Below are 25,668 nucleotides of genomic sequence, written 5' to 3' on the forward strand. Positions count from 1 at the left end.
CTAAGCTTTAACCACTTGTTTTACCAGATGAGCATAGGTTCAGAAGTGAGTTGCTGTAGACTGAGAACACAGTTTCTGGCCGGCCTGCATCTTACAGTGCTAAGAACAATCAGCTACAAACTCCACACCTCTCTGAACCAGTTAGTCTCTAAGGTGTGTGACCCTGCCTTGCCTTCTGCCTGTCTTCTGACTAACATGGCTAACTACTTCTCAGATGAGGAACAGAGATCAAAGATCCAAACAATTCAAAAAGAATCAGATGAGAAAGTGAGTAAGAAACACAAAGCAGGTTTCAAATTTTCCTCTGGACAGAACCAACCCTTGCTGTGTAATTCTCAAAGGTATCTGTGACCTCCCTAGGGGTACAAGGTAGACAGTCACTGACCAGTATCAGGTTGTCTCTGGTGATCTACTGAAGAGGAGACCATATTGTGCTGGAAAGACCTGAGTACCCTACACTGGTGCACGGATTTTGAAGACCCGAGCCTCCATGATCTGACCCAACACCAAGAACTCTGCACTGCACCCAGGCCACAGACCATCTTGTTCCTGGGAGGTGCACATGTTTGTGGAAGGAACGTGTGATTTCATTTGTACCTTATTCAGCTGATTTTTCACATGATAAATGAAAAGTCTGAAATTGAAAATTCTCAGAAGGAAACATAACAATCCTGGAGGCTGTTCTTGGAAAAATAAGTTGTGTGTGTAGTGTTGCTTTTTCACTGAATGTGATTTTTTTTTTTTTTTGCTGAGAAGTTTCTGTTTTTATTAAATCTTTCTGACCCCATCCTCATTCCCCTTCTCATTTCCACAACTCACCCCCACCTCCCATTAGCCACCTCTTCACTCTCCCATATCTAATCCCATCCCATGCCAGTGGCCTCTCTCCCACCATAGATTTCCTCAGACAGACTCAACCTAACCTAGCTCTGAATTTCCTCCTCTCTGCGCCCTGTGTCTGGTATCAAATCTCTTTCTTCAGCCCTGACTCAGATTGATGTTGGAGCTGCAGTTTTCTCATTTACACAGAGTTAACCATTTTCTGTAGTGCCTCAAGGGGCTGTAACTTTGCCCATGGATTCCTCCTAGGGCAGCAAAAACAGCTGGAAATGTGGGCAGAAATCGAAAGCCCCTTGGGTGCTTTATTCTTTGTTCAGAAACCAAAGCTAACCCTATTCTGCTCTCCCCTCAGAGCCATGGCCACAAAGGGACCCTGAAGGAAGTCTCCAGGATAAAGTGACCTACTCCATCTGCCTGGAGTTTTTCAAGGATCCTGTGATTTTAAGCTGTATGCACAACTGCTGCCGAGCCTGTATCGCTCAGTGTTGTGGGGAGGGTTGGACACCGACATCTCCTGCCCTAGATGCAGTCAGACCTTTCTCCATGGCAATTCTGAACCCACTGGGAGGCTGGCAAGTGTTACAGAAATAGCCCAGCAGCAGAGTGTGCTGGCAGGGAGCAAGTGTGAGGAGCCCGCGGAGGCTCTGAAGCTCTTCTGGGAAGCAGAGCAAATACTGATGTGCTCCATCTGTCCAGAGTCCCAGGCACACTGAGCTCACACTGTGGTTCCCATCCAGGGGGCTGCCCAGCAGTGCAAGGTAAGGAGGAGCTGAAGGGTGAGGGAGGCAAACTGAACAGCTAGCATTAACGCTTCCTATACTGCTGGATCTTTCTCTCCTATAGCTATGACTACAACTTTAGCACTGCACTCAGTGTGATTTCTATGGAAGAGCTTGAATGTGCCTGTGCATACACGCACCCATGCTAAGGCAACAGTCATTTGCGGATCAAGTCATTTATGTTAAATGACATTTATGTTAATTATTTATGTTAAAAACGGATGTGTTTGAAGACACCTGTGTGCATGTTATATTAGTAAGAGGCCTGGAAATGTCTCTATATAGTGAGGGTTGCATTTTAAAACAAGCTACAAGTAACGTATGGCCTGAAGATGGTTCCCTATTCTTCCCAGATCGCTATTTGTCATAGCCGTTCCATATTTGCAGGTTGTGAATCCTTATTCAAAAACCAAATGAAATAAAATAGATGTTGGTCATCTTTAACATTCCTGTGATCGAGCTAATGTGCAAATGCAATGAGTGCAAAATGCTGGGACTGCATATACTTGAGCATGCCCAGCCCACTCACTCCTTCTTTCACTACAGAGTTTACTTGTATAAAATGATAGGGGTAGGTCATTGTTCCCTTCCCAAAGGCCAACTCGCTCAACAACTTTCCTTCCCTTAGGAACAAATTCAGCCTTAGTTGGAGATTCTGAGGGAAGAGAGAAAAAGGCTTGAGGGGGAAGAAAAGTTGGAGACACCAGGAATATCAGGTTGGTGCTTATGGTTACTGGTGGTCAGGACAGCCAGGGGAGGAAAGGAGGGGATGTCTCCTTCTCTGTGTGTTCTGGTGAAACTGTGCACACTGTTTTTTGATTCTGTGTTGCTGTGTGTGGTGGCAGGTGCCTCTGGGGAGCTGCTGGGCTGGTTTGAGTTTAAGCTACTGTTAATGCGCAGCTGAGACCCAGGCGCTGAGGATTTCAACTGAGGTGGTTGAACTTAGGTCCCCAGTGGCCGCAGGACTGCAGCAGGCTACAGGTTCAGAGTCTGAGGGAGATAGGGCTGGAAAGGGCCAAGTGGTAACTGGAGGCAGACTTGGAGTCCAGCAATGCCAAGAATGGAAGGGGAAAGGGCTGATAAGGGACCCTGGGATGTACAGGAGGAACTGGATGGGATGGAGGCACTGCTAGGCTTCAGGGGTCAGGACAGCTTTCAGATCTAGGGATTAAAGTTAAGTCCCCAGAGGTTGAAGCAAAAGAAGGTGTTAGTGTAGCAGGCACTGGGAATCAGTGAATGAGCTGCGGGAGGCTGGAAGCTCCCATCAGCAGTGGATTTCTCTGCCAGTCACCACCAAGGGGCAGGACTGCCACAAAATGACTGTGGAATGAGAACTTTATGCCATGATCAACCCACAAAACTTGGTAGGTCCTGCCATGTTTTAATAGATCCCCCCAACCTATAGGCTCTTGCACCAATTCACTGACACTGCCAGTTCCTCCATTCCTCTTGGTGAGATTCTGTTTGTCCCCATTTCTGTTCTGAAATCACTTTGCATGGCTGGCTGCCTTATACAGCTCCAACTTAGCTATGCAACCAACTTCTGTGGTGACTGAGCATGCTCGGGAGGGGTTGGAGATACACCTCAGGCTTGCAGAGACCACTTCCACCTCTCACATCTGGAGGCATCTAGGGAAGAATTCCAATATCTCCAATAACCCCAGGAGTGGTGCATAAATGCCACTTTTCTAGTACTGTTCCTGATGTTATAGTAATGATGGTCTTGGAATTGCAGAAGAGGCAAGGCTTTCTTAGGGTGATTATCTTTTATTAGACCAACTGCATAGTTGGGATGGAGTTAGACAAGCTTTTAAATGCAAGACATTCTTCATCAGGTCATTCTTTCTAGTAAGTGTTTAAGTGTGATTCTACCTCCCTGCTGCTTCTGAATGTTACTGTATGTACACACATGTGATTTCCACAGCTAAGAGCATTTCTACTAAGTACCCATCCCTGTTTAAGCACTTGGGGGCCAGAATAAGGTAATTGTGCAGCTCGTGAACTCCTCAGCAGCCTCACTGGACCTGCAGCCCACAAAAGGACTCAGTGTAAGGGACTGGGATCACAGGCAGTTTTGTCTAATGGTTAGGCCACTGAGAGATAGCAGGGCCCAGGGGCTTGGTCAGAGTTCAGAATACAAATAACCAGATCCGGAGGGAAACCAGGGGCAGACTCCACAACACAGGCTACAGTCTTAGTCCGGGAATCAGATACCAAATCCAAGAGAGAGTCCACAGGTCGAAGTTTGACAATAGAGCCAAGTAAAATGAGGAACCAGGAAATAGGGCCGTGGGGAAATCCCTAAGTAGAGTCTGGTAACAGAGCCAAGACCACTGCCAGGAATTGGGAAAGCCAAAGAACACAGGCACCAGGAAGCTAGCCTAAGCAGAATAGGGTCAGAAACATTGCTGACACAGTACTTGGTGTCACCACTGGAGCTAAATGCATGGGTAGCCTTCTAAACATACAGTCAGGAAGCTGGTATCTGGGGCCAGATTGTCATTTTGCCAGCCAGAGATTCAAGATAGGTGTGGAGGCCTTAGGCAGTTAACTCAGACTGGGCCACCTGATTGGGGTCTCTGACACTCAGTGGTCATGGCCAGCAGTAGGGAAGGCATCAAGTGGCCATGCCAGCACAGCTGAGCCAGGCAGCATTAGGAAAGGTGACTCCCGAGAGTGGATTTTGGTGAGACTGAGTAGTGTTAGGTTCAGGACCGGCACGTTATTTGTAGGGCCCAAGGGTGCCTGGCTCCAAGTTAGGGGCTAGACAGAGACTTAATGGCAAACAGGCAAGGCTAGTAGCAATCCAGGAAGACAGCTAGGGAGAAGAAGCAGTGGGCACCAGGAGCAGGAAGCTGGGAACAAGCCCCAGTGGCAACTGTAGGTGGATAAGCAGTGGTCCAGGGAGAAGGGTGGGAGCACCAAGGGAGGACTGAGTGCAGAGTGACCAGGGAGCAGTTTTCAACATAAGAAGGAACCCAAGAGTTGCACCTGATAGAAGCTACTGTATATGAAGTAGGAGCCCCAGCTTTGGCACTAACAAGCTGCAAGAGCCTGGGCAGTGCCAGGAACGTGTCCAGAGAATGGCAACAGCTTGCAGCTAAGAGCCCCATTTGAGCTTGGAAGCCTTCCTCAACCACATCTGCCTCCATGGCTACTGCCTGTGGGTAGGGGCTGAGGTGTGTCTCAGGTACAGCCCATCTCCAGAAGCCCTCTGGAAGGAGGACGTATTGCATGAGCCCCAGGGACTGAGCAGCCTTGACTCTGCCCCACAGCTGGAGAGATGTCCAGCATATAGGAGTTCTCCCTGTGAGAGAATGTTGTTTGCAGAGAGCAGCACTGGGGGTTGGGGGGGGCAGGGCGGGGGAGCAGGAGCATCTCTTTGCCAGGACTCATATAATTTAAGATTATTTTCTTTCAACTGTTAAAGATTTCAAAGATTGTTATTTCTTTAGGTGAATGCATGTTATCATTTTTAATCATGTGCTCTATATGCCTGAGCTGTGTTGATTGTTCCTGTCTATCTCATATGAATTTCATTATAATTTTGCTCTTAAACACTCAAAAAAATAAATGTAAGTAAATCTTATGTTTAATGGGGTGGGCTCTTCACCTCTTCCTTGCTTCCCACAATGCCTCTGGAGCTCACCACTGGGCTACTGCTGTGGTTTTGCTGCCAGGGCAGGAGTGCTTGTGGTTGCGGGCACTAATTAAGTGGAAGGTATGGACAGGGCTGCAGGAGGAAGACATTTCAGAGCTGGATGGCATTACTATATGAGAGGGTAGATACAGGTGAGATTCTTCCACCTGTGGACTAGACACCCTTGTATATGTATAATGGGGACATTTATGTGCCCCTGGAGGGAAAGAGGAATAGCCTTTGCACTTCAGTCCTACAGAGCACATTTATCAGCACTCTCCATTTTGCCACGGTGTAATAGGCGCCCTAACCTGCCACAGGTAAAGTAGGGGGACTACAAGGGCCAATATTCTGCTGCTGCAAAGGCTGTTAAAATATACTAGAGCAATCCAAGGAAGAGGGTCAGGCCCTCTGCAGCAGAGGAAGGCAAAAACCCTCACAGTGCATACCAATCTGACTATTGGGTAAAATTCCTTCCTGACCTCCGATATGGCAGCCAGTCTGACCCTTAGCAGAGAGGCAAGACCCTTTAGCCAGGAACCTCTGGTGTAAGTCCCAGCAGAAGCATTGGCACACTCCAGTCAAAATCCCCAACCTTGGCTGCAGTCAACACCCAAAGCCTCTAAAGAAGACAAAAAAGAATACCCGGACATGTGGCAGGAGGAGGGGAAAAAAATTCCCTTCTGGCCTCATGCAGAAACCAGCATAGCCCAGAAGCATGGGAAATACCCACAGTAGAACATAGGCATAGATAGCTACACCTGGCACCGGCAGTACAAGCCCCTGCCACGCTGCTTCTTGCTGATAGTGGCTGAGCTGGCTGCTGACAAAGTGGCAGGGGGCCTCCAGGAGGGGGTCTCTGAGCTCCCACCCTGGTGCAGCACCCCTGGTACCCCAGCCCAGGCTGCCAACTCTGGCCTGCGCTGCCTGGCGCCTAGCTTTGAAAGCTTTTCCATATCAGGAACCCCACCCCACAACCCAACCTGAGGAGCTGGGTCCCCAAACCCCCAACCTGCCCACTCACCCACTCCTCAGACAAGGGCAGGGGGAGGGGAGGAACTGGCCAGTGATCGGACCTTGGTGGGGTCCAGCCACCCACCTGCCTCCACCACAGTACAAAGGAGAGTCTCATCTTCCCCCTCACAGGGGGAGCAACTTGGTGGGCACCGTGGCTCAAAGCTTGGAAATGGCAACAGAGATTGGTGAGAAATCAGAAAGCGAGGGGGTCTGAACAGATCATTTTTAACTGAAACCCAGTTCTGTATTTGGTGGTGTTTTATTGTCTCAGGCATTTGGTTTTCAGTGGTTTTGTTCAGAAATGCTCTGGAAATTGTCATGTAACTGTTTAAGAAGGTTTGGTCTTTGTTTTTTCTTTCTTGAAACTAGCCCCTTTCCTTAATCACAAAGATTAAAGTGCTATAACTTTATCCAAGTCATTTGTCTCCTTTATCTCCTGCCAGTTCAGCAGACCATAAAAGTCATTGCAAGACAGAAGCACTTAGCTGTACTTAATACTGAGTGCATTTGAACGCAGGAGCATAAAACAAACTCTGGGTTACTCTCCCTTTAGATCCATGGCCACTGAGAACTCAGCAGAAAATCTTCAGGAGGAAACTACCTGCTCTATCTGCCTGGACTTTTTCATAGATCCAGTGATGCTTATTGACTGTGGGCACAACTTCTGCCATGCCTGCATCACCCAGTGTTGGGAGAAGGCCAACACAGATGTTTTCTGCCCTCAATGCAGACAGATCTGTTCCCAAAGGACCCTCCGGCCTAACCGGCAGCTCAAGAATGTTGTAGAAATAGCCAAGAAGCTGAATAAGCAGGCAGCCAAAGAAGCAGGAGGGAGCAGGTGTGAGAAACACGGGGAAGCTCGGAAGCTCTTCTGTGAAACAGGCCAGATGCCGATATGCCGAGAATCTCGGGTACACAGAGCTCACCCTGTGGCTCCCATCCGGGAGGCTGCCCAGCAGTACAAGGTAAGGAGGCTCTGGCTTGGGTATGACTGCATGGCTGGGTTTGGTTAAGTTACCTTTAGATCTGGCTCTTCCACCACTACCCCTCTCACTGTATCACTGTATTCATTTCTATCAAAGAATCTGCACATACACATTCACTTGTCCTACAAGGAGATGCAAGAGAGAGCGAGCTTTGTTTGATCAGGTGCTTTTGTTTCAAATATTTTTTGTTAATAAGCTGATATTTCTAGTTCCCTGTTCTTCCCAAGCCACTGATTGTCAAAACTGTTGCTTATTTGCAGTTTGGAGATTCTTCATTTAAAATCCTCAGCGGAATAGAAACGTGTCAAACATTTTGTCAAATAAATTTTATAAATATTTGTATTTGAAAATCATTTGCAGCTTTTTAATAGAAGGAATGGCTGCAGGGGACAGTATTTTACGGATGCTTTCATATTAGCCCCCTGCCCCCAGAACATGAATTTGGTCTTGCAGGCAGTAAGAGCAGGAAAAATATGGCCTAATCAGTTTAATTGAGTAAATGCAAATAAAATTTTTCTGATTATTATGTTCTTTGGTGATACGACAGCAGTACTCTATAAACCTATAAGGCACAGTGGGATCTAGTTCATACTGGTTAGTAATTGAAGGCAAATATGCAGGGCCTAACTGAAAGCATCACGTAACTCTGACTGGTTTACGCTGATATGCATAGGACACAAGAGGGCTTACATACTGCCCTACTACCATATATTATAGTTGCTGTGGCCAGTAATTTGATTAGGTCCCCTTTCTTTTTCAAATTCTGTGATTTCTGCAAATACCTTGGATGCCTCCATTGAAAGAACGGGTATTTGAAATGTCATTTATAATACTAGTGCTATATAAAAGTTCCATAGAGGAAGCCTCTGAGGAGAGACTTGAAGACTGACCATTGTGAATAGTCCCATGATCAAGCTGATGTGCAGGTGCGATGAGTATATTGCTGGGACTGCACACATTTGAGTTCACTATACCTGTTCGCACCACCCTGCACACGCCACCCCAGAAATGCAGGAGTGAAGCCACTCTGGAGGCCTGTTTCTCACTGCCCTTTTCCCTTGCTTCAGTAAGTGCATATCAAAATGTAAGTGCATAGCACCCAGTAAGTGAATATCACCCAGAAGCCAAGGATGGGTAGGATCCATTATAAGAACATCTTACTGGGAGGTCACAGATAAAATTAACAAGAACTCAGATATTAAACAGATGAGAAAGTCAGAATGCAGGTTGACCAACACCCTTTCTGCCAGATCACAGCCTCCAAGTTCAGGCTCCACCCAGAAGCAGCCGCTTGTTCTTCTCCACATCCAAGTAAAGGCATGGCTGGGGGCTTCCTCTCAATAGTAAGTGGAACTAAAATAGCACCGTTGCTTAGACTTCACACCATTAGTTACTTCAGTCCAGTTCTGTGCATGGACTTTCTCTTATAGGTGTAACATTGACATATTTTTATATGTTAAAGCAGTTCCTTATTGCATTCAGGTAAAGATATCAAACACTCTAAAGTGTCCAGATTTAACCAAAGTCATTTAATTAAACCTGTCTTATTTCATTTGGTGAAGAAAAATGTGAATGACAACATTCTGCCTCTCTCTACTCCCCTCATCTCCCCACTGATTTTTACATTCAAATTCTAGTATTGTCCTACCATCAGGCCTCTCTGAGGGAAGAGAGGAATTTTAGGTTTGAGATTCCGAGTTATAACAAGGCGATGAAAATGGGGAATCTGGTAGGAGAAATTCATCTTTATTCAGGCTCTTTAAGACTCTTCTCTTTTAGTGTTTGCGTGGAGACAGCTACTGTGCATTAGAAAGCTTGGCAGGAAACCTCTGCATAAAACCTCAGTTCACCTGCCTATTCAGTAGAGGGACTCAAAAGTGCAAAGCTCCCAGTCTGGAGCCATTTAAAAATGTTACTCAGCAAACTCCTGAAAACAGACAGAAGGGCGGCTTCTCTGGAACAGTAAAAGATCAGACTAGAGAGTGTTTTAAATACATACAACCTCCTGGGCTGCTTTGCTTTGTGATGAAGACAACAAATAGGACACTACCTGAGTCAATCTGGCCTGCACTCTGCAGTGCTGGATGTCAGACCTGACATCTGTGTAGATGCAGTCAGTGCTTCATCCTCACCATTCCCATTTCCAAACTCCAACATAACTGGGGTGTACACAGGGTAGGACAAGCCCCTTTCTTTCATCATCTGCCAGTACATACTTCAAGTCCTGCATGGGCCAGCACTGCATATCGCCACTGGCAGGTACGTGACTGGCAGGTGTGTGACAAGGGACTTAGAGGAGGTGCAGCTGCTTTCTGGTGTCTAATCTTCCTCCAGTCTATACTTGGGGGGTTATAGTCATCCCAATCACAGGCAGTAACAGCACAGGTCCCGTGAATGCAGGGCAGATAAAAATTGATAATTTTTCTTTTTAAAATAAAAAAATCAGATTTATTTTTAAACTTAAAACAGATTTTTATTTAAATAAGATTTTTTTATAAATTAAATTAAAAAATAAATTAAATTTTCCTTTTCAAAAAATAAACTGTCTTAAAGTGAAATTTGAATTTAATACAGAATAGGATAAGGGTATCACATCTCAGCTTCTTGAAGGCTCAGATCAAGTGTAGTAATCTATTAAAATAATTTAAATAAAATATGTCAAGTCAATGAGCCTCTAGTAAAAATTCTGGAGTTAAAAGCTGATTTTCTTCCATATAAGAATGAAGGGGAAAAAATAGCTTCTGAGGTCAAGCTTTAAAAATATGGCACAATATTTCATGTATTAGGGGCCTGACTCTGCAAAAGATGCAGGGTCAATACTACTGGATGCAAAGGGTCAGCAGAGACATCACAGGTTTTGGAACCTGGCTTCTGACTTCAGCAGACACAGTCATGACTGCTTACAGGCATTAAAAAAACCAACAAAAAGAAACTCACAAAAAAGCCCAGCACTTCACTTTAAACTTGGCATACTCCTGTGCTGAGCCCAGTGCACATGAATGACGAGTGCCCCTGGAGGCTGGGGGGGCATGGTGGCTGCCCGCAGGCAGTGGCGGGAGCGGGGATGTGGCAGTGGCAAGCAGGGAGCTCTTGCAGGCAGCCACAGCAGTGTTGGCAGCGGGGGGCTGCAAGCCTGTTGGTGACCACTCACAGACACTGCTGGCAGTGTCAGCGGTGGCCAGCAGTGATCGGTGACCACCCACAGATGCCACCAGCAGATTGGTGACTGCCCACTGGTGCTGCCGGCAGCGGCGGCGGTGCCCAATCACAGGGGGTGCATCGCCAATCTCAGGGGGTGCACCCTTTATGTGCTGCCAATGCCAGTGCATACCCAGAAGAGGAATCACGTTAGTTGGACCCAGCTCGCCCAACCTCTGTATAGATAGGGCATATTATTGGAGGTTTTCTTGGTACTTTTATCTAATAGCTGATTGAATCAGTTATTAGGTAACAGCGCCAAAAAGTTCTGCTGAAGCACCTATGCAGACACTGCAGAGCTGGGTCAAACTAACATGTTGCTTCTTCTGGTAAAACCCTTTTTTTTTTTTTTTTTAAATCTCTGTAAGCAGCCTCTGTATACTCCTTGATCAGGTTTATCCACTGAGCCTACCTGGATGGTATCAGACTCCTGCTTTATTCTGTCTACCTGAGTTCCAATTAGCTGGCCCTCCCTGCCTCAGTCACATCTCCAGCACTAGGTGCCTTTTACAGGACACACCCCAGCCCCAGCCTGCAGTCCATGCCACGTCATGCCAGCACCCAGAACACTGCAGCACCTGCTCTGCTCCAGCCTGGCCTGGCCCACTGGTGTGGGGGTGGGGGTGTACCCAGGGTCACCCCAACTTGCAGCAGAGAATGCAGGTGTCCGGGGGACCTGGTATAATTAAATTATTGGAGAACATTATCAGCCAAAAAAAGCTGATAGCCAATAATGTTAATTTTCCTTTTTTGGTGCTGATCTGATACACAACCAATATACCGATGCACCCCTATTAGATATTAGGAAGAATTTTCTCACTAGGAGGGTAGTGAAGCATTAGAACAAGTTACCTGGAGAGATGGTGGAAACTCCATCCTTGGAGGTTTTTAAGACCCAGTTAGACAAAGCCTTGGCTGGGACCATCTAGTTGGGGGGTGGTCCTGCCTTGAGCTGGGGGATGGACTAGATGTGACCTCCTGAGGTCCCTTCCAACCCCAGTTTTCTATGATTCTGAGAGAGAGCAGGGTAAGGAGCCCCTCTTCATTTGGACTGTTTCATTCAAAGCTGAGAAGTGGATTGGGAGCTGAAAAAGCAGGGAAGTTTGGTTTTCTCTTCAGGTCTATGAAAAGCAAAAGGGAAGAGGATGAGATTTATGAGTTCTAAAACTTTGAAAGAAATTTCTATTAAAATAGTTAATACCATCGTCTAATAAATTAGTTATAAATGTGTACCATGTTTGATTAAAAAAAAGTTTTCTGCATCCAAAACATTAAAGTTTCATTTAATAATTTTTTATTAAATTCAAGTTGTGATCTTGATACAAATATGAGCAAAAAATTAATCAGGTAGTGAATAAGAAATATTTCACCAGTTGAGAAATCCTACATTTTAGTATAACAATCCAAATGTTAAGCTATATATTTAATATATATTAAATATATTAATATAGTGCATGTTACAAAATATTATGCATGTGCTATATTAATGTGGATATATTGTATTGATATGTTAAATATATTAATATGGGTGTGTGTGTGCGTGTGTGTGCATGCGTGCATAATTTGTGTGCTTAGGAAACATATATACCAAATCTACTGTAAGAACTGTATTTACTTATATATCAACATGTTTTGATTGCTATATCAAACAATGAAAATACACCTCCTTTTAAAAAAAGAACATAAAATACAATGGGAAAGTTGATAAAAATCAATTATTTAAATTCGGCTTTTTTTGCTTGCTGATTTAAATCGTGACTCAAATCAGCAATGTAAATGAACTTGATTTAAATCAGTCCACCCTGCTTGAATAAGCCCTCAGTGAAGGCTGCCCTGTGGTCTGAGTCCCTGGCAGCTGGCTCTTAGACTGTCCAGCATTATTGATCCTGATGTTAATGATTTAATAGCCCAGCTAGGTAGCAAAGAGGAACTATATCATGGATGGCCACTCCTGGACAGTACTATTAGTTCCTCTTGCCACTAAATGCCATTGTATTGTATCCAGGCAGCAACCTTGGTTGTGCGTGTGAATAAAAGATTCCAGCTGTCCCCTTCCCAAAGGGCAACTGACCCATGGAAATTTCCTTTCCTCAGGAACAAATTCAGACCCAGCTGGAGTTTCTAAGGGAAAAAAGAAAAAGGCTTGAAAACCTGAGAGCAAGGGAAAGTCAGAAACACCAGGCCTGTCAGGTTGGTACTACTCATGGTTACTAGTGATCAGGAAAACCTGGGAAGGGTTAAAGGGGATGTCTCCTTCTTGGTGTGCTTTGCAGAATCCTACATGCTGTTTTGTGACCGTGTGTTGCTATGCGTGGGGGCAGATGCATGCAGCCAGGTCTTGCCAACCCACTCAGCTGCAGTGAGGGGGATGCTTTCCTTGGGGCGAAGTCAATAACTCCCCTTAAATGAGATTCTAGCCTGTTGGACTGCAGAAAACCCTTCCAAACCCTTCCAAACCCAGATGCCAGGCTGGATGCTGCAGTCTGCTACTGCAGGTTGAAGGCAAGCGAGCAAGAGAGCAGCCCAAACAACCTGGGAGCTTTAGTACTCTGGTTCTTCCATGAATCAGTCCCCCAGGACCTTATACAATATCCCGTGACTCTTTCCAAAGGTTCACCCCTCCCCTACCTGGTTTCTCTCTGTTTATGACAGGAGAAGGCAGCAGCTGAGAGGAGGAAGATTGTGTCTAAATTTGAACAATTGCACCAGTTCCTGGTGGAACAAGAACAGCTTCTGCTGGCCCAGCTGGGAGAGCTGGAGAGGACAATTGGGAAGAATCGAGAAGAAACTGTCACCAAACTCTCTGAGGAGATTGCCCATCTCAACAGCCTGATCAGAGAGATGGAGGCAAAGTGCCAGCAGGCAGCCAGTGACTCCCTGCAAGTGAGACATTATACCCCTTGGATCCCTGTGCAGTGAAGAAAAAGCTCTGAATCATGGGCCTGGGTGGAGGAACCACTAGACCGGGGCTTGTAAAGAGGGTACACTTATCTAGGTATTTGCAAGTGGCAGTCAAAATCTAAGGGGAGTGTGTCAAAATTATCTTGGTCTCCAGGGTGTAGCAAGTAGTACTGAGCACTCTTTTCCCTTTTTTCTTTCTCCACCTCCCAGGACATCAGAAGCACGCCGAGCAGGTATGCAGTTCATTCTTACTCCCCATATTGGGAAGAGGCCTGGACATAGTGTGACAGCCAGATCTCCCCAGGGCACTGCAGCACAGCACATGGGGTAGCTTCATTATTAGGATAGTGATCTTTGATGAAGTTCCTATCCTAAGGTTGTTCCTTTTTAATACAAACCCTGGGTAATGATACCACATTTACTTGAATCTAAGACAACTTCAAATTTAAGATGCCCTTCCAATAATTAGATTCTATACATGAAAAATATACAAGTTTTGTTATACTTTTCTATGCGTAGAATCCAGTCATGGGAGGGTTGCCTTAAATTTGTCCATCCCACTACTATACTGGGGAAAGAAACAGCAAGAATCTGGGCCTTTCTCCCCTTGGCGCTGCAGCGTCATTTCAGCCAAGAGAGCAGAGCCAGCTCACTGTGGAATCTCAGCTACTTTCTGATCCCAAGGAATGTCATGGATAGTTTGGAAATAAAGACCATAAGTTGGCTCAAGTGGAAGGGGATGGCACTGCTACTGTCTATGCTGCAACTGCCCTGGGCCAAGGTACATGGTGGGAGTCATCCTCCAGGTCCCTCCACAGCAGTGTCACTACCATGTAGCTGAGTTACTAAAGGGAACAGAATAATCCAGAATTGTTGTTTTTTTTTCCCCAGGTACAAGAAAGGACTTTTTCACCGAGCAGGGGCAGTTACCCCCAAGCTGGAAACAAGACTCAGCAAGTTGTCTGAACAACATTTAACTCTGCGGGAGACTCTGAGGAAGTCTCAAGGTACCAAAACGGATCTTGGGGTGGGGAATTGACAGGGTTTAGGCCCTACTACCTGGAGGAGGCTTGAACCTCTCTCTATCCTCCTACCATACTCCTCTAGTGGGTGCAACACAAGTCATATATTATTCAGGCCCCTCTTTGGCACTCCCTTTGAAGTTGCCCTCCTGGGCAGCCATGAGCAGGAGCAGTGTGCAGCTTGGGGCTCAGTAAGGTGGTTGCTGGCCAAGAAGCAAAGAGCCCTGCATTTTAGCCTAGACCCTTGTTCCAAGATGGGCAGAAGCTTCTCTTTTGTGCTGCTATAGTAGGATGATACCTGAGGGTCACCATGATGCCCCCTAGTGGCTGCCTTGATCCCACCAGGCTTCTGCTCCAGCCTCTCAGGGTCTCATCCCGCTTCCTCTTCTGCCATGCCTTGGTGTTAAAACATGAGGGGAGGGTGCCCTCAGGCTGGTGAGCCAAGGGTGTTTTTTCTCTTTCTGTACGGGGTCCTTCTCTTGGGCCCTACTTGACCCATCTCACTTTTGGGTTCTGACTCTCCCCCTTTGGCCCACAGTCTCTTGGCCTTGGGGCTTCGGACTCTGCTGGCCTCAAATTGCCATAAGAACTACATTTGTGTTCTCCTTCCATCCCCACAGCCATACCCATGCCTCAGAAGTTATTCTGGCCATAGTTTAGTTATCTGCTAGAGGCCTCAGCCTCTGCCACACTTGGTCCTCTTGTATAAACTAGAACAAAAAAAATACAAGCAGCTGCCCTGCTACCTCCCCACTCTCTGGCTCTCTCATTCCTGGGAGTACCTGGCATGCCAGTAGCTCTCACTCATCACCAGCCTGGGCTGGCAGGAGCTCCTCTTCCTTCTAAGTTCAGGGCTGCACTGCTGATCTGCTCCCTTTCCAGTCAGGTGCTCCCCTGACTGGCTGCAGGTGTGCCCTTTCAGTCTTCAGGGTGGCTTATGCTATTCCTCTGGCTACTTTAGCAGTGCCCTCACTGCCTAACTGGGGCACCACCCTATCCTTCTATTACTAGGCAGCTAGCCCTGCAATAGGTTATGGGCCTTGGCTGCATATTCTACTGCAGCTAACTCAAAATTCACTATCTTACCCCCAGTTGGGGACATCCCTGCTGCGGCTTCTCCATGCAAGTAACAGGAGCCCGTGACTCCCTGTTACAGCTGTCCTCTGCCCTTTTTTACCAATGATGATATTAGCAACTCAGCTTTAAAAGGAGCATTAGAGAAAGGTCCAGCTAGTGGCTGACCTGTGGTGTGGGGGTTAAAGTGCTATGTTAGGTGCTCAGCGATACCCATGTTCCACCCCTGGTTCTAGTGGGAGACCTGAAAACTAGGGCTATGCGCAATTTCACCGGGTGTTTCTTTCAAAGCTGTTTTGGCACATTTTGAGCTTGAAACAGTGAAATCAAAATGAAACAAAAGGCTTCAAAAGGAAACGAAGACACTCAAAACATTTCGAAGCTGGGCTTACTTGGCTTCAGTGTCAGTCCCAGGTGGCAGCGGCAGCGTCCTCTCATCCGGCATGCAGCTCTGGGGGCCTGCACCCCTAGGAGGGCTGTGGGGCTGTGCTGGACTCCTCCTGGGGATGTGGGCCCCTGGATCTGCATGCTGGATGAGAGAAGGCTGCCACTGTCACCTGGGGCCAGCAGCAGCAGCAATCTTCCCTGTCACTGGGTGCAGGCTGTGGCCAGCGCCAGTCCCAGACAGCAGCGGCAGCCTCCTCTCATCTGGCGCACAGATCCGGGAGCCCACACCCCTGGGAGGAGTCTGGCACAGCCCCTCAGCCCTCCTGGGGCTGCGAGCCCTCGGATCTGCGCACCAGATTAGAGGAGGCTGCCACTGCCAGCAGGTGTCAGGAATTGTGTTTTGAACAGTTTGAGGTGCAGTTTTCCAGAAATCTCTGCACCATCCCCCTGAAACTTGGCAGGCTTCATGCCCTCAGAAGGGGCTACCATCCCTGCATTTTTCATCCAAATCAGGCAAGAAATGACAGAGTTTTAGGCATTTTCATGATTCCCTGTTATAGCCTATGGGCGAAATGTCAAAACAGCGAAACAGTTTTGATGAAACGAAATGGGACAGTGCTTCAAAACAAAACAAAATGAAACACTGTCCCTTGGAAACAGTGAAACGGATGTCAAAACAAAATGATGGTTTTTTGCACAGCCCTACTAAAAACCCAGAACCCAGCTTCCTAGGCCCTGAGCTAAGGGGTCAAAAGAGCAGTACATGCACACACACATGGTCTGTGTGTTCCTGAGGCTACGGCCAGCTGCCACAGATTTTGTCCAGCTCATTCTCAGACATGCAAACCTGCTCCATATTTGTAAGGGTTGCACGTATGTGCCATACCAATGCTGAACACGATCACTCCTTCCTTAGAGACATTTCCTCTTCCATTAGAGAGAAACTGAACATGGGGGGCTGGTATAGCAAGTCCCAGGAACAAAGCATTTGGAATTGGCTCAGGGCTGGCAGGAAGCTGCTCCAGTACCTTCTGTGGATACAATAGCAGCAACTGCTTGAAGCTGGGTCAGAGCTGCCATGGACTCTTTGCTCAATCACAGGTGCTCAGGACAGAGGGCGGAGCTGGGCCAGGAGATGTCATTATACAGCCAGCACTACATTTCAACTCTGTGACACTTTCTTTTGCAGGTAATGTGCCATTCAGCTTGGAGAAGGGCAGAGGGGACCATCAGGGATCCAGCACTTACAGCCGGGGTAAGTGCTGGAGTAGAATGTCCTTATATATACAGAAATTTCCCAAATGCTCCCCTCCCTTGAGAAAAGAAACACTCTCACAGCCCAGCACTGCTCCAGTGCCAGGCTGAGGAGCTGCGGATCCATCTCTGCTCAGGGACCTGGGGTAGAAGCAGCTCCTGGGACCCATGATGGTCCCAACCAGAACGGGCTGCTGGGAGGATGAGGAATGGCCCCCACCTGCCTCAGGGCTGAGCTCTGCCCTGATGCTCTGATTCTCTCTCCTAGTTCAGGTGACTCTGGATCCACACACGGCTCATCCCCGGGTCCTCCTCTCTAAAGATCGAAGAAGTGTCAGATGGGCAGTAAGACGACAGCGTCTGCCTGACAATCCTGAGAGATTTGACTTGCAGTTCTGTGTGCTGGGCTGTGAAGAATTCACCTCGGGGAGACACTGCTGGGAGGTGGAGGTGGGGAAGGGAAGGTTCTGGGCCGTTGGGGTCGCCAGAGAATCTGTGAGGAGGAAGGGAGAGATCAGACTTAACCCTGAGGAGGGGGTCTGGGCTGTGCAGCGATGGTTGGATCAGTTTCGGGCTCTCACTGCCCCTGGTCCCACCCCCCTGTCCCTGCACCAGGTACCCAGCAGGGTGCGGGTGTGTCTGGACTGTGCAAAGGGGCAGGTATCATTTCTCAATGCTGATACTGAGGCCCCAATCTTCACCTTCCCACCAGCCTCATTTGCTGGGGACAGAATCCAGCCCTGGTTCTGGCTGTGGGAGGTGGGATCCCAGCTCAGACTGAGCCACACAGATGGGAGGGGCAGAGACCTCCCGCTGATAATGGTAAATGATAAAACTCACATCTCCTGCTTTCAGTAACCCATGAGGAACTCACTCTGTGATTCTGGAAACTCCAGCAGATTAAAGGATATGTTCTCACTGCTGCAGGTGTGACTGAATCTGTCCGTCTGGGTCCTCTATTGCTCTGGAGGACTCCAGTAGGGCTGGCAGCACAGTTTGCCCCTTGGGAGTCCCCCAATTTTGGAGAAGCCCTCCACTCCCTGAGTACAGAGCATCCCATCGTGAGGGCTCCCTACAAAGTGGCGATTGGCAACCTTTAGCATGGGAGGCCCTGCTGGGAGCTGGTGTCTATGTGAGACAGTTTGGGGTTGCAGGCTCTGTTGTGCCACAGACTTACTCTGGGGAGCTGCTGGGCTGCTTTGAGTTTGGGTTGGTTTTAGTGGGCAGTTGAGGGCATGGGTTGGTTTTAGTGGGCATGGGTTGGGGATTTCCACAGAAGTGCAGCTGGCTGTTTCCCTTCATGCTGCAGGAGATGTTTTATTTAATGTGTATGTAACCCGGGTATGCCCAAGGGTGTGCCCTATTCTCAATTGAATGGGATGGGTAGGCTTGAGGGGGTGCTGTGACAGGGATGCCAGAATTTCAAGCAGATCCCTCTTTCCTCTATAGAGTTAGCCCAAGCCCAAAGTTCTTTACTATATACAATTTATTAAGTTATAATATACATAAACATAAAACTAGACATCATATACATATATTTACACAGTGAACACTAACCAATAACCAAGGTCAAACACTAAATAACACTATTTACAATATCACAATACAACATTTCAATTACAAAATATAAGGCATAAACATGAACAATGTTAATAACACCTATTCCTTAATATAGTCCCTGACCCATGGCAAGAGATAGTTCTCCTTCCAATGGGGTCCCTTGAGGGGGGTGTCCAGGAAGCACCAGGGGCCCCTCCCCTTAGGGCTTCGACTAGGCAGGGGGCTACTCACCCAGCCCCTTCTCTGGGTTTGCCCACCCCAAACGTCTTTCCCCTGTGGGACCCAAGGGCCCAATGACTCACGCTTCCTCAGGTGGTGGTGGTCAGGGTGCAGCTCTATGGGGTCTCCTCTGCTGGAGCACCTCCCCAGGCCTCTCCCGCACCACTGAGCTCCTCTCCACCCTGTGCCCTGCTCTGGGCATGGAGGGCTCAGCTCCTCTCAGCTGCTGCACCACTGTTGCTGGCTCCTGGGTGCTGGGCCTCACGCTGCAGCACTATTTCTCCATGCCCTGGCTTTGGCACCAAGGGCTCTTTTAGCACAGGCTGGGCCCTTCAGGCTCCGGTCGACCATCCTCACTCTGGGTGACTAACCCAAGCAGCCTCCACTGCTCCCTTGCTCCCAAGGCTCGGGCTTATGCACCTCCCTGCACACCATGGGACCTGGCCACTTGCTGGGAGATGGGGCCTGAGCTGCCTCACTGCAGCCCCAAGGCCTTTGGCCTGTGTGCTGCCCCACGCACTGTGTGGCCCGCTGGCCCTGCCAGGGTTGCATGTTCGAGCTGCTGCTTACGGCTTCCAAAGCCTGGGCTCTGTGCACTGAATTGTGCACTGTAATGGGCTTGAGCAATCTCACACCGCACCCAGGGCCAGGTCTCTGTGCACCATCCCTGCGCGCTGTCAACAGCCCTAGCGGTCTCACACTGCTCCCAAGGCTGCTTCTCCAGTGGCAGCTTCAGGAACCTTGGGCCTATTGCCCACTGGGGGAGAGCTCCCCAGCTTTTATTGGACTCACTTTTCTTGAGTCCCTCACAGCATCTTCCCCTTGTGTTGGGCACGCAGCTCCTTTTATACGCTCCAGGGCTCCACCCCTAAAGTCTTCCAGACCTGACAGTTTACAATCAGGTCCAGGGGAGCTCTTCTCCCCCACCCCAGGAAAGGAACATGACTTTATTTCTCTTGCTGCCTCCTGATTGGTGAATGGGCTCCACCAATCAAAACAGCAGGATCTCAAGCCTGAGACTCAACCCAAGCCCTGAAAGGTGAGTCTGCTACACTACCAAGACTACAGAGATTTTCTTGCAACTGAAAATGTATGATCTAGACACACAGTGCATACCAGGGAATCTACTTATTGTAGTTACATTGTTCAGAGCCTATGACACAACAGTAAATGGACAGAATTTCAGACTCAGACATGGTTCATGTTAATGTAACTAAAAGAGTGATTCCTGTCACAGACAAAATGTGGGCACTAATCACAGAAGCTACTGCTCAGGACACCATATTGGAAAAAGTGATAACAGCTATTTGTGCTTGTTGGCCTGGAAAACATACATTTAGCCCCTACTCCTAGTTCAAGGAAGAGCTGTCAATATGGGATGACATTTTGTTCAAGGGCTCATGACTTGTTTTTCCAGCAGTGCTAAAGGAAGACATGTTAAACAGAATACATGATGGGCATCTAGGCACTGAAAAATGCAAAAGGCGAGCAAGGGGAGCAAGTTGGGTGAGCTATTCTGGCCCAGCGTAAATAATGACATAGAAGATGCTGTAATAGCTTGTACAACATGTCTAAAGTACAGATCAGCGCAAAGAAAAGAGCCCATGACAGTCATGGAGGAGTCTGCAGCTCCATGGTATCAAGTGGGCATTGATTTATGCATGCATGTCATAACTCACATAAAATCGATTTTTGCTAGACACGGGATTCCACAAATTGTGAGAACAGATAAAGGACCTCAGTTCAACTGTCTTGAGTTTAAAGAGTTTGCAAACAAACATAGAATCCATCACAGCACTTCAAGTCCTAAGTACCCATAATCCAATGGTCCGGTGAAAAATGGAGTAATGAAAAAAGCTACAGATTCACACATTAATATTTACCTGTCACTCTTACATTACAGGGCAAGACCCATGAAACATAGATTGTCCCCAGCAGAAATGCTGTTTAACAGAAAACTCAAAACCAAGCTGCCAAATCTTGTGGATAAAGCGGCAGAGGAAGCCACAGCCACAGCCACTATCATCTAGGCTGAGGGACAGCTAGACAACTGGAGGAAGAGATGCTAAGTAGGGCTGTGCTAAATATTGCCACCAATTTTGTTTCAACCTGTTTTGAGGTCAAAACAGCAAAATTAAAATGAAACAGATATGATCAAAACAGCCTTGAAACAAAATGAGGCAAGTCAAAGCGTTCCGCCATTTTGACGCCGTTTTGATGTTTCGCCCATAGGCTATAATGGGGAAGGTTGAAACAGTCTATAACTTTGTCATTTCTGTCTAGATTAAGATAAAGTTTACAGAAATTATATCCCCTTCTGAGGGCATAAAGTGTACCAAGTTTCAAGAAGATAGATGCAGGGGGTTCAGAGAAACTGCACTCCAAAGTCTTGATTGCCAAACTTGTGCCATGTGTATGTGTTAAGCCACAGCAGGGTCAAAACTGCAGGGATGATAGCCCCTGCTGAGGCCACAAAGCCTGCTAAGTTTCAAGGAGATAGGTACAGGGAATTTGGGGAAACTGTACCCCAAATTCCTGAAAGCAAAACTCATGTCACATGCGTGTGTTAAGCCACAGCAGGGTCAAAACTGCAGACATGCTAGCCCCTGATGAGGCCACAAAGCCCGCCAGGTTTCAAGGAGATAGGTGCAGGGGGTTTGGGGGAAACTGCATCTCAAGCTGCGGACAAGCAAAACTCGTGACATGGGTGACACTGTGTGTTAAGGCACAGCAGGGTGAAAGCTGCAGGCCTGCTAGCCCCTGCTGCAGCCACAAAGCCTGCCAGCTGTGGAGGAGATCAGTGCAGGGGGCTCTGGGGCCTTGCACCTCTGGCTGCTGACAGGCAAAACTTGTGACATGGGTGCTTGTGAAACTGTGTCTGTCTGGGGCACGGGGGGAGGGGAAACTACTGCAGGCCTGGCTGCTAGGCCCTGCTGTGGCCACAAAGCCTGCCAACTGTCAAGGAGTTTGGTGCAGGGGGGTTGTTGATGCGGCAGATTGTCCCCTCAGCCCCCCTCAGGATGGAGTCTCCCATGATGAACACTTTGCGTTCTGTCTTAGGGAGAGCGGGGGCGGTAGCTACAGTAGAGCCTGTGTTGCCTGCAAGGACTGGCAGCTTAGCAGGCTCTGCTGGGGCTGCAAGAGTTTCAAACCTGTTGCAGAGCTCCAGCGGGGCAGCGACCTTGGTGCGGCGGGCCTTAGGACCCTTGACCACCTTGGCCCAACCCCTTGACTGGACAAAAGGGGAGGTCCCCGAGTCCTCCCTTGTCCTGGAGGGAGAACGTGGTCACCCTCTCCGTCTCCCGGGGGAGACAGGCCTGGCAGTAGGAGTCTGTCTCCTGCTCGCAGTCCCTGAAGGCACACAGTCTCTGGACTGCAGCCTGGAGCTCCTCCAGCTGGCGCGCCGGAGACCCCAGTAGGGAGCAGACCCCACAAGGGGAGGTGGCCATGCTCCTGGTCCCCAGAGCCTGGAAAAGTGACAGGCAGATCCCACAGCCAAGAGCCAGGGATCCGTCTGTGTGGAGCCCGGAACCACGGGCTCCGTCTGGGTGGAGGCCTCTGAGGTGCCAGGAGGGGAGGCCACAGACCCTGAGGGGACCCTCGGGTTGTGGTGCATACCCATCCGCAGCATGCCACTGGTAGGCCGGCTACGGCTGGGAATGCCTACTCTAGGGGGCTCACAGGCAGGGCCTTGGGCCCTCCCGCTCGCCCTCCTGTGCAAACTCTGTGTTAACTCATGCGCCAGGCAGAAAAGCATGCCTGTTTGCGCAGCCTGTTCATGTGGCTCCGGTCGCATGGCTCCCTGGGGAGCTGGGCCAAGCAGGGGCCGGGGTGGGGTGAGACCCTCCTGGGCCCTGGCTTAGCCGCCTCCCTGTGGCTAGGCTGGAGCTCGTCCCTCCCACTAGGGGCCTCCTTACCTCTGGCTGCTGCTGGGGGTCGGTGGGATGCTCCTCAGCAGTTGGGGGTCGCTAGGGGGCTTCAGGGTATGGGGGCACAGTGGGCTTTCACCCGCGCGTCTCGCGCCACTCCCGGAGCCTAACCAAGATGATGGTCTTCATCACTCTTCAAAAGATAAGAGTCTGTTCTCTTACAGGTTGGCTGATCTCCTACACAGGGCTTTTAAGCTATGATTGTCGGGGGACGGGGATGCAAAAGACAGAGAGAACCTAGGATCAACAAACCACAAGCCATGTGCTGGAACAGTACACGGAAGTACTAAGGGGCCCGATAGGCATCAGGACAGGGGGGTACCAAGGGCACCTGTCAGGGGGCTAAAGTATCTATACCAATGCTATGAGCATGGGGAACAAGCAGGAGGTACTTACACTCCTCCTTGCAAACAAAGACTTCGACCTGGTTGGATTAACTGAAACCTGGTGGGATCCTACCCATGATTAGGCAGTAGGCATTGAGGGCTATAGACTTTACAGACATGACAGAACACCACAGCCATTCACCTTACAGATGTTTTCCACTGCTGGACAGGCACGAAGGGACCTGCAGTGTCAATGAGAATGAAAACACTGTGGGAACCTGGTTGGTGGGAAGGCAATATAAGTCAGGCAGACACCATCCTGGCAGCGCCCAGCTGGTAGCACGCACAAAATATTTTATGACCCCAGCACAGCTCTATCATCAGGTAACACCTGATACTTACTAGTGGAGCTCTGTTCTGCAACAGACTGTGTGGCCTTTAAGGGAAAGATGGAGCTTTCCCACAAGGTGGAGCTAAGTCAGCCCTTTTTTAAAGAGCATGGATGCCTGTACACGTGACACCATTAACATGTACACATGATGAAAATGTCACTTTGTGTGGCTTAAGGTTGTTACAGTGTATACTTGCAAGACTTTTGAGGGTATTAAATGACTTTACATTGTTGCAAGATAAACTACATCTGGATGTAGTTTAGTTTGTAACGCTGCAAATTGCAAGGATGCAACTGACAGCTTGCCCCCAAGCCACAAGCAGGCTCTTGCTCCAACAAAAATAAAAAATGATCCGGCCTCTCGCTGTAACATGATGGAAAAACCGAAACAGTTTAGTTCTCAGGGTTTTATTCTATACCCACCATTTCAATTTAGGGGGCATAGAAAACTTTGGGGATTTAACCCCCGTCACATGTACAAGCACCCCATGAGCTGAGGCAATTGTAACCTGGGTACACCCAAGGGTGTGCCCTATTCTCAATCAGATGGGATGGGTAGGTAGGAGGGGGTGCTGTGGGAGGGATGCCGGAATTTCAGGCGGATCCCTCTTTCCTCTATAGAGTGAGCCCAGGCCCAAAGTTCTTAACTATATACAATTTACTGAGTTATCAACATTTATATATAAAACTCTTTAAGGTAGATACAATTACAGGTATAGATACACATATGCATATAAAAGTCTGTTAGCAAGAGGAAGTCTGCCTTAGGGAAGTACCTGTGCCTCAGACCCAGAAGAGGAGTGGATCCCAGGAGAGTCAATCCAGCAAGTTTATACCACAAGTGGGATAGCTAATAAAGACATCCTTACAGAACCCATTATACAGAATTAATACACCCAGCTATTTATAACACCAACAGTAACAATAGATATCAAATAGGAAACATAACTATACCAGATATTAGACGCACCCTATCTGGGTTCCAACCACTTGGTCTCTCAAATGTGATAGGGTCTTCTCCCCCGAGGCCACCTGAATGTTCCACAGAACCCTCCCCAGTGGATATTTGGGGTCTCCTCCCCTCTGACTCTGGAGAGCAGAGGGTGTGTGGGGCCTTCCCCCTGCCCACTCCTCCCAGGGTCCCTTTCCCAGGGGTGCCTTTTCTGCAGGACCTGGGTTCCCAGTAATTCACGGTCCTTCCTCTGGGGGCTGTCAGTCTGGCCTCTGGGTCCCCACACTGTCTCAGACCTCCTGGACCCATCGGCCTCGAGTTGAGGGTTCTTCTCTCTGGGCTCTGTGCCTCACGTTGGGCACCCAGGGAGCTCTTATGGGAGCCAAGCCCTCACTGGCCCCAGTTCCTCAGCCTCACACTGGGGGTCTTTCCCTTTCCTGGACACTGGGGGTCTTTTAGTTTAATGCTGAACCACACTGTGGAGATCCAGTTACCCAGCCTAGAGCCAGGGCTAACTTGAGCAGTCTTGAGCTGCTCCCAGGGCTGACTCTTTGTGCGCTGACCTGTGCACCATGTGGTACCCGAGCAGCCTTAAGCCAGGGCTGGCTGTCCATTTGCCAATCCACGTACTGCCTCACCTAGCCGCTTGCTCAGTTCACAGGCTCAAGTCGCTTTGAGCGCCTCCCAGAGCCTGAGCACTGTGTGCCAATCCGAACCCCATCGAGGGTCAGGCAGGGTCCCAATGATGGTCTTCTCCAGAGCTCCTCTCTCCTCGCCGTCCCTCGCTGCGTCTGGCCAGCCTGCTGAGCACCCTGGGCTTTTATTTACACCAGAGGCCCCGCCCCTGAAGTCTGCTGGACCTGCAAAGTGCAGGCTTCAATCAGGTGTAGGGGCTCCTCGCTCCCTGCCCCACTATCCGAGCAGGGGCGGGGCAAGCCCCTCCCAGCTGTTACCTGATTGGTGGAAATGTTCCACAAACCTGAAGTGTCCTTCTCCGAGCCGGGCTTGCCTGGCAGAAGCAGCGAGCCCGCCACAATGAAGGAGAAAAAAAAACAATATTGTCTATAAGGGTTAAAATAATAGTGTCTCTGCCTGTGTCAGGCAGCAACATCTCAAAATAGAGCAACAAGAATGGGTCAAGCAGGCATGAGCCCAAGGGGGTATGCCCACCCCCTGGAGGCCATTTTGGGGGA

General features: G+C 48.7%; 1 protein-coding gene across 2 annotated transcripts; it reads left to right on the plus strand.

The window, feature by feature from the left end:
- Nucleotides 1-1,195: 1,195 nt before the first annotated feature.
- Nucleotides 1,196-17,998, plus strand: LOC102574636 (zinc finger protein RFP-like). Of its 2 annotated transcripts, XM_059714842.1 has the most exons (9): nt 1,196-1,598; nt 2,248-2,335; nt 6,830-7,241; nt 12,555-12,650; nt 13,113-13,343; nt 13,572-13,594; nt 14,253-14,368; nt 17,034-17,099; nt 17,367-17,998. In XM_059714842.1, the coding sequence occupies exons 3-9, from the start codon at nt 6,834-6,836 to the stop codon at nt 17,954-17,956; spliced, it is 1,530 nt and encodes a 509-aa protein (XP_059570825.1). In that variant the 5' UTR covers nt 1,196-1,598; nt 2,248-2,335; nt 6,830-6,833; the 3' UTR covers nt 17,957-17,998. The 2 variants fall into 2 exon arrangements, with proteins under 2 accessions (XP_059570825.1, XP_014455417.2); XM_014599931.3 differs by lacking the exons at nt 1,196-1,598; nt 2,248-2,335 and having other exon boundaries at nt 6,753-7,241.
- Nucleotides 17,999-25,668: the final 7,670 nt, after the last annotated feature.

The sequence above is a fragment of the Alligator mississippiensis genome, chromosome 11 (assembly GCF_030867095.1).
Source record: "Alligator mississippiensis isolate rAllMis1 chromosome 11, rAllMis1, whole genome shotgun sequence".
Classification (NCBI taxonomy): domain Eukaryota; kingdom Metazoa; phylum Chordata; order Crocodylia; family Alligatoridae; genus Alligator; species Alligator mississippiensis.

Coding starts and splice junctions, on each gene's coding strand:
- LOC102574636 (XM_059714842.1), top strand. CDS start 6,834: ATGGCCACTGAGAACTCAGCAGAAAATCTTCAGGAGGAAACTACCTGC. Junction 7,242..12,554: donor AGGCTGCCCAGCAGTACAAG/GTAAGGAGGCTC, acceptor TCCTTTCCTCAG/GAACAAATTCAGACCCAGCT. Junction 13,344..13,571: donor CAGCCAGTGACTCCCTGCAA/GTGAGACATTAT, acceptor TCCACCTCCCAG/GACATCAGAAGCACGCCGAG.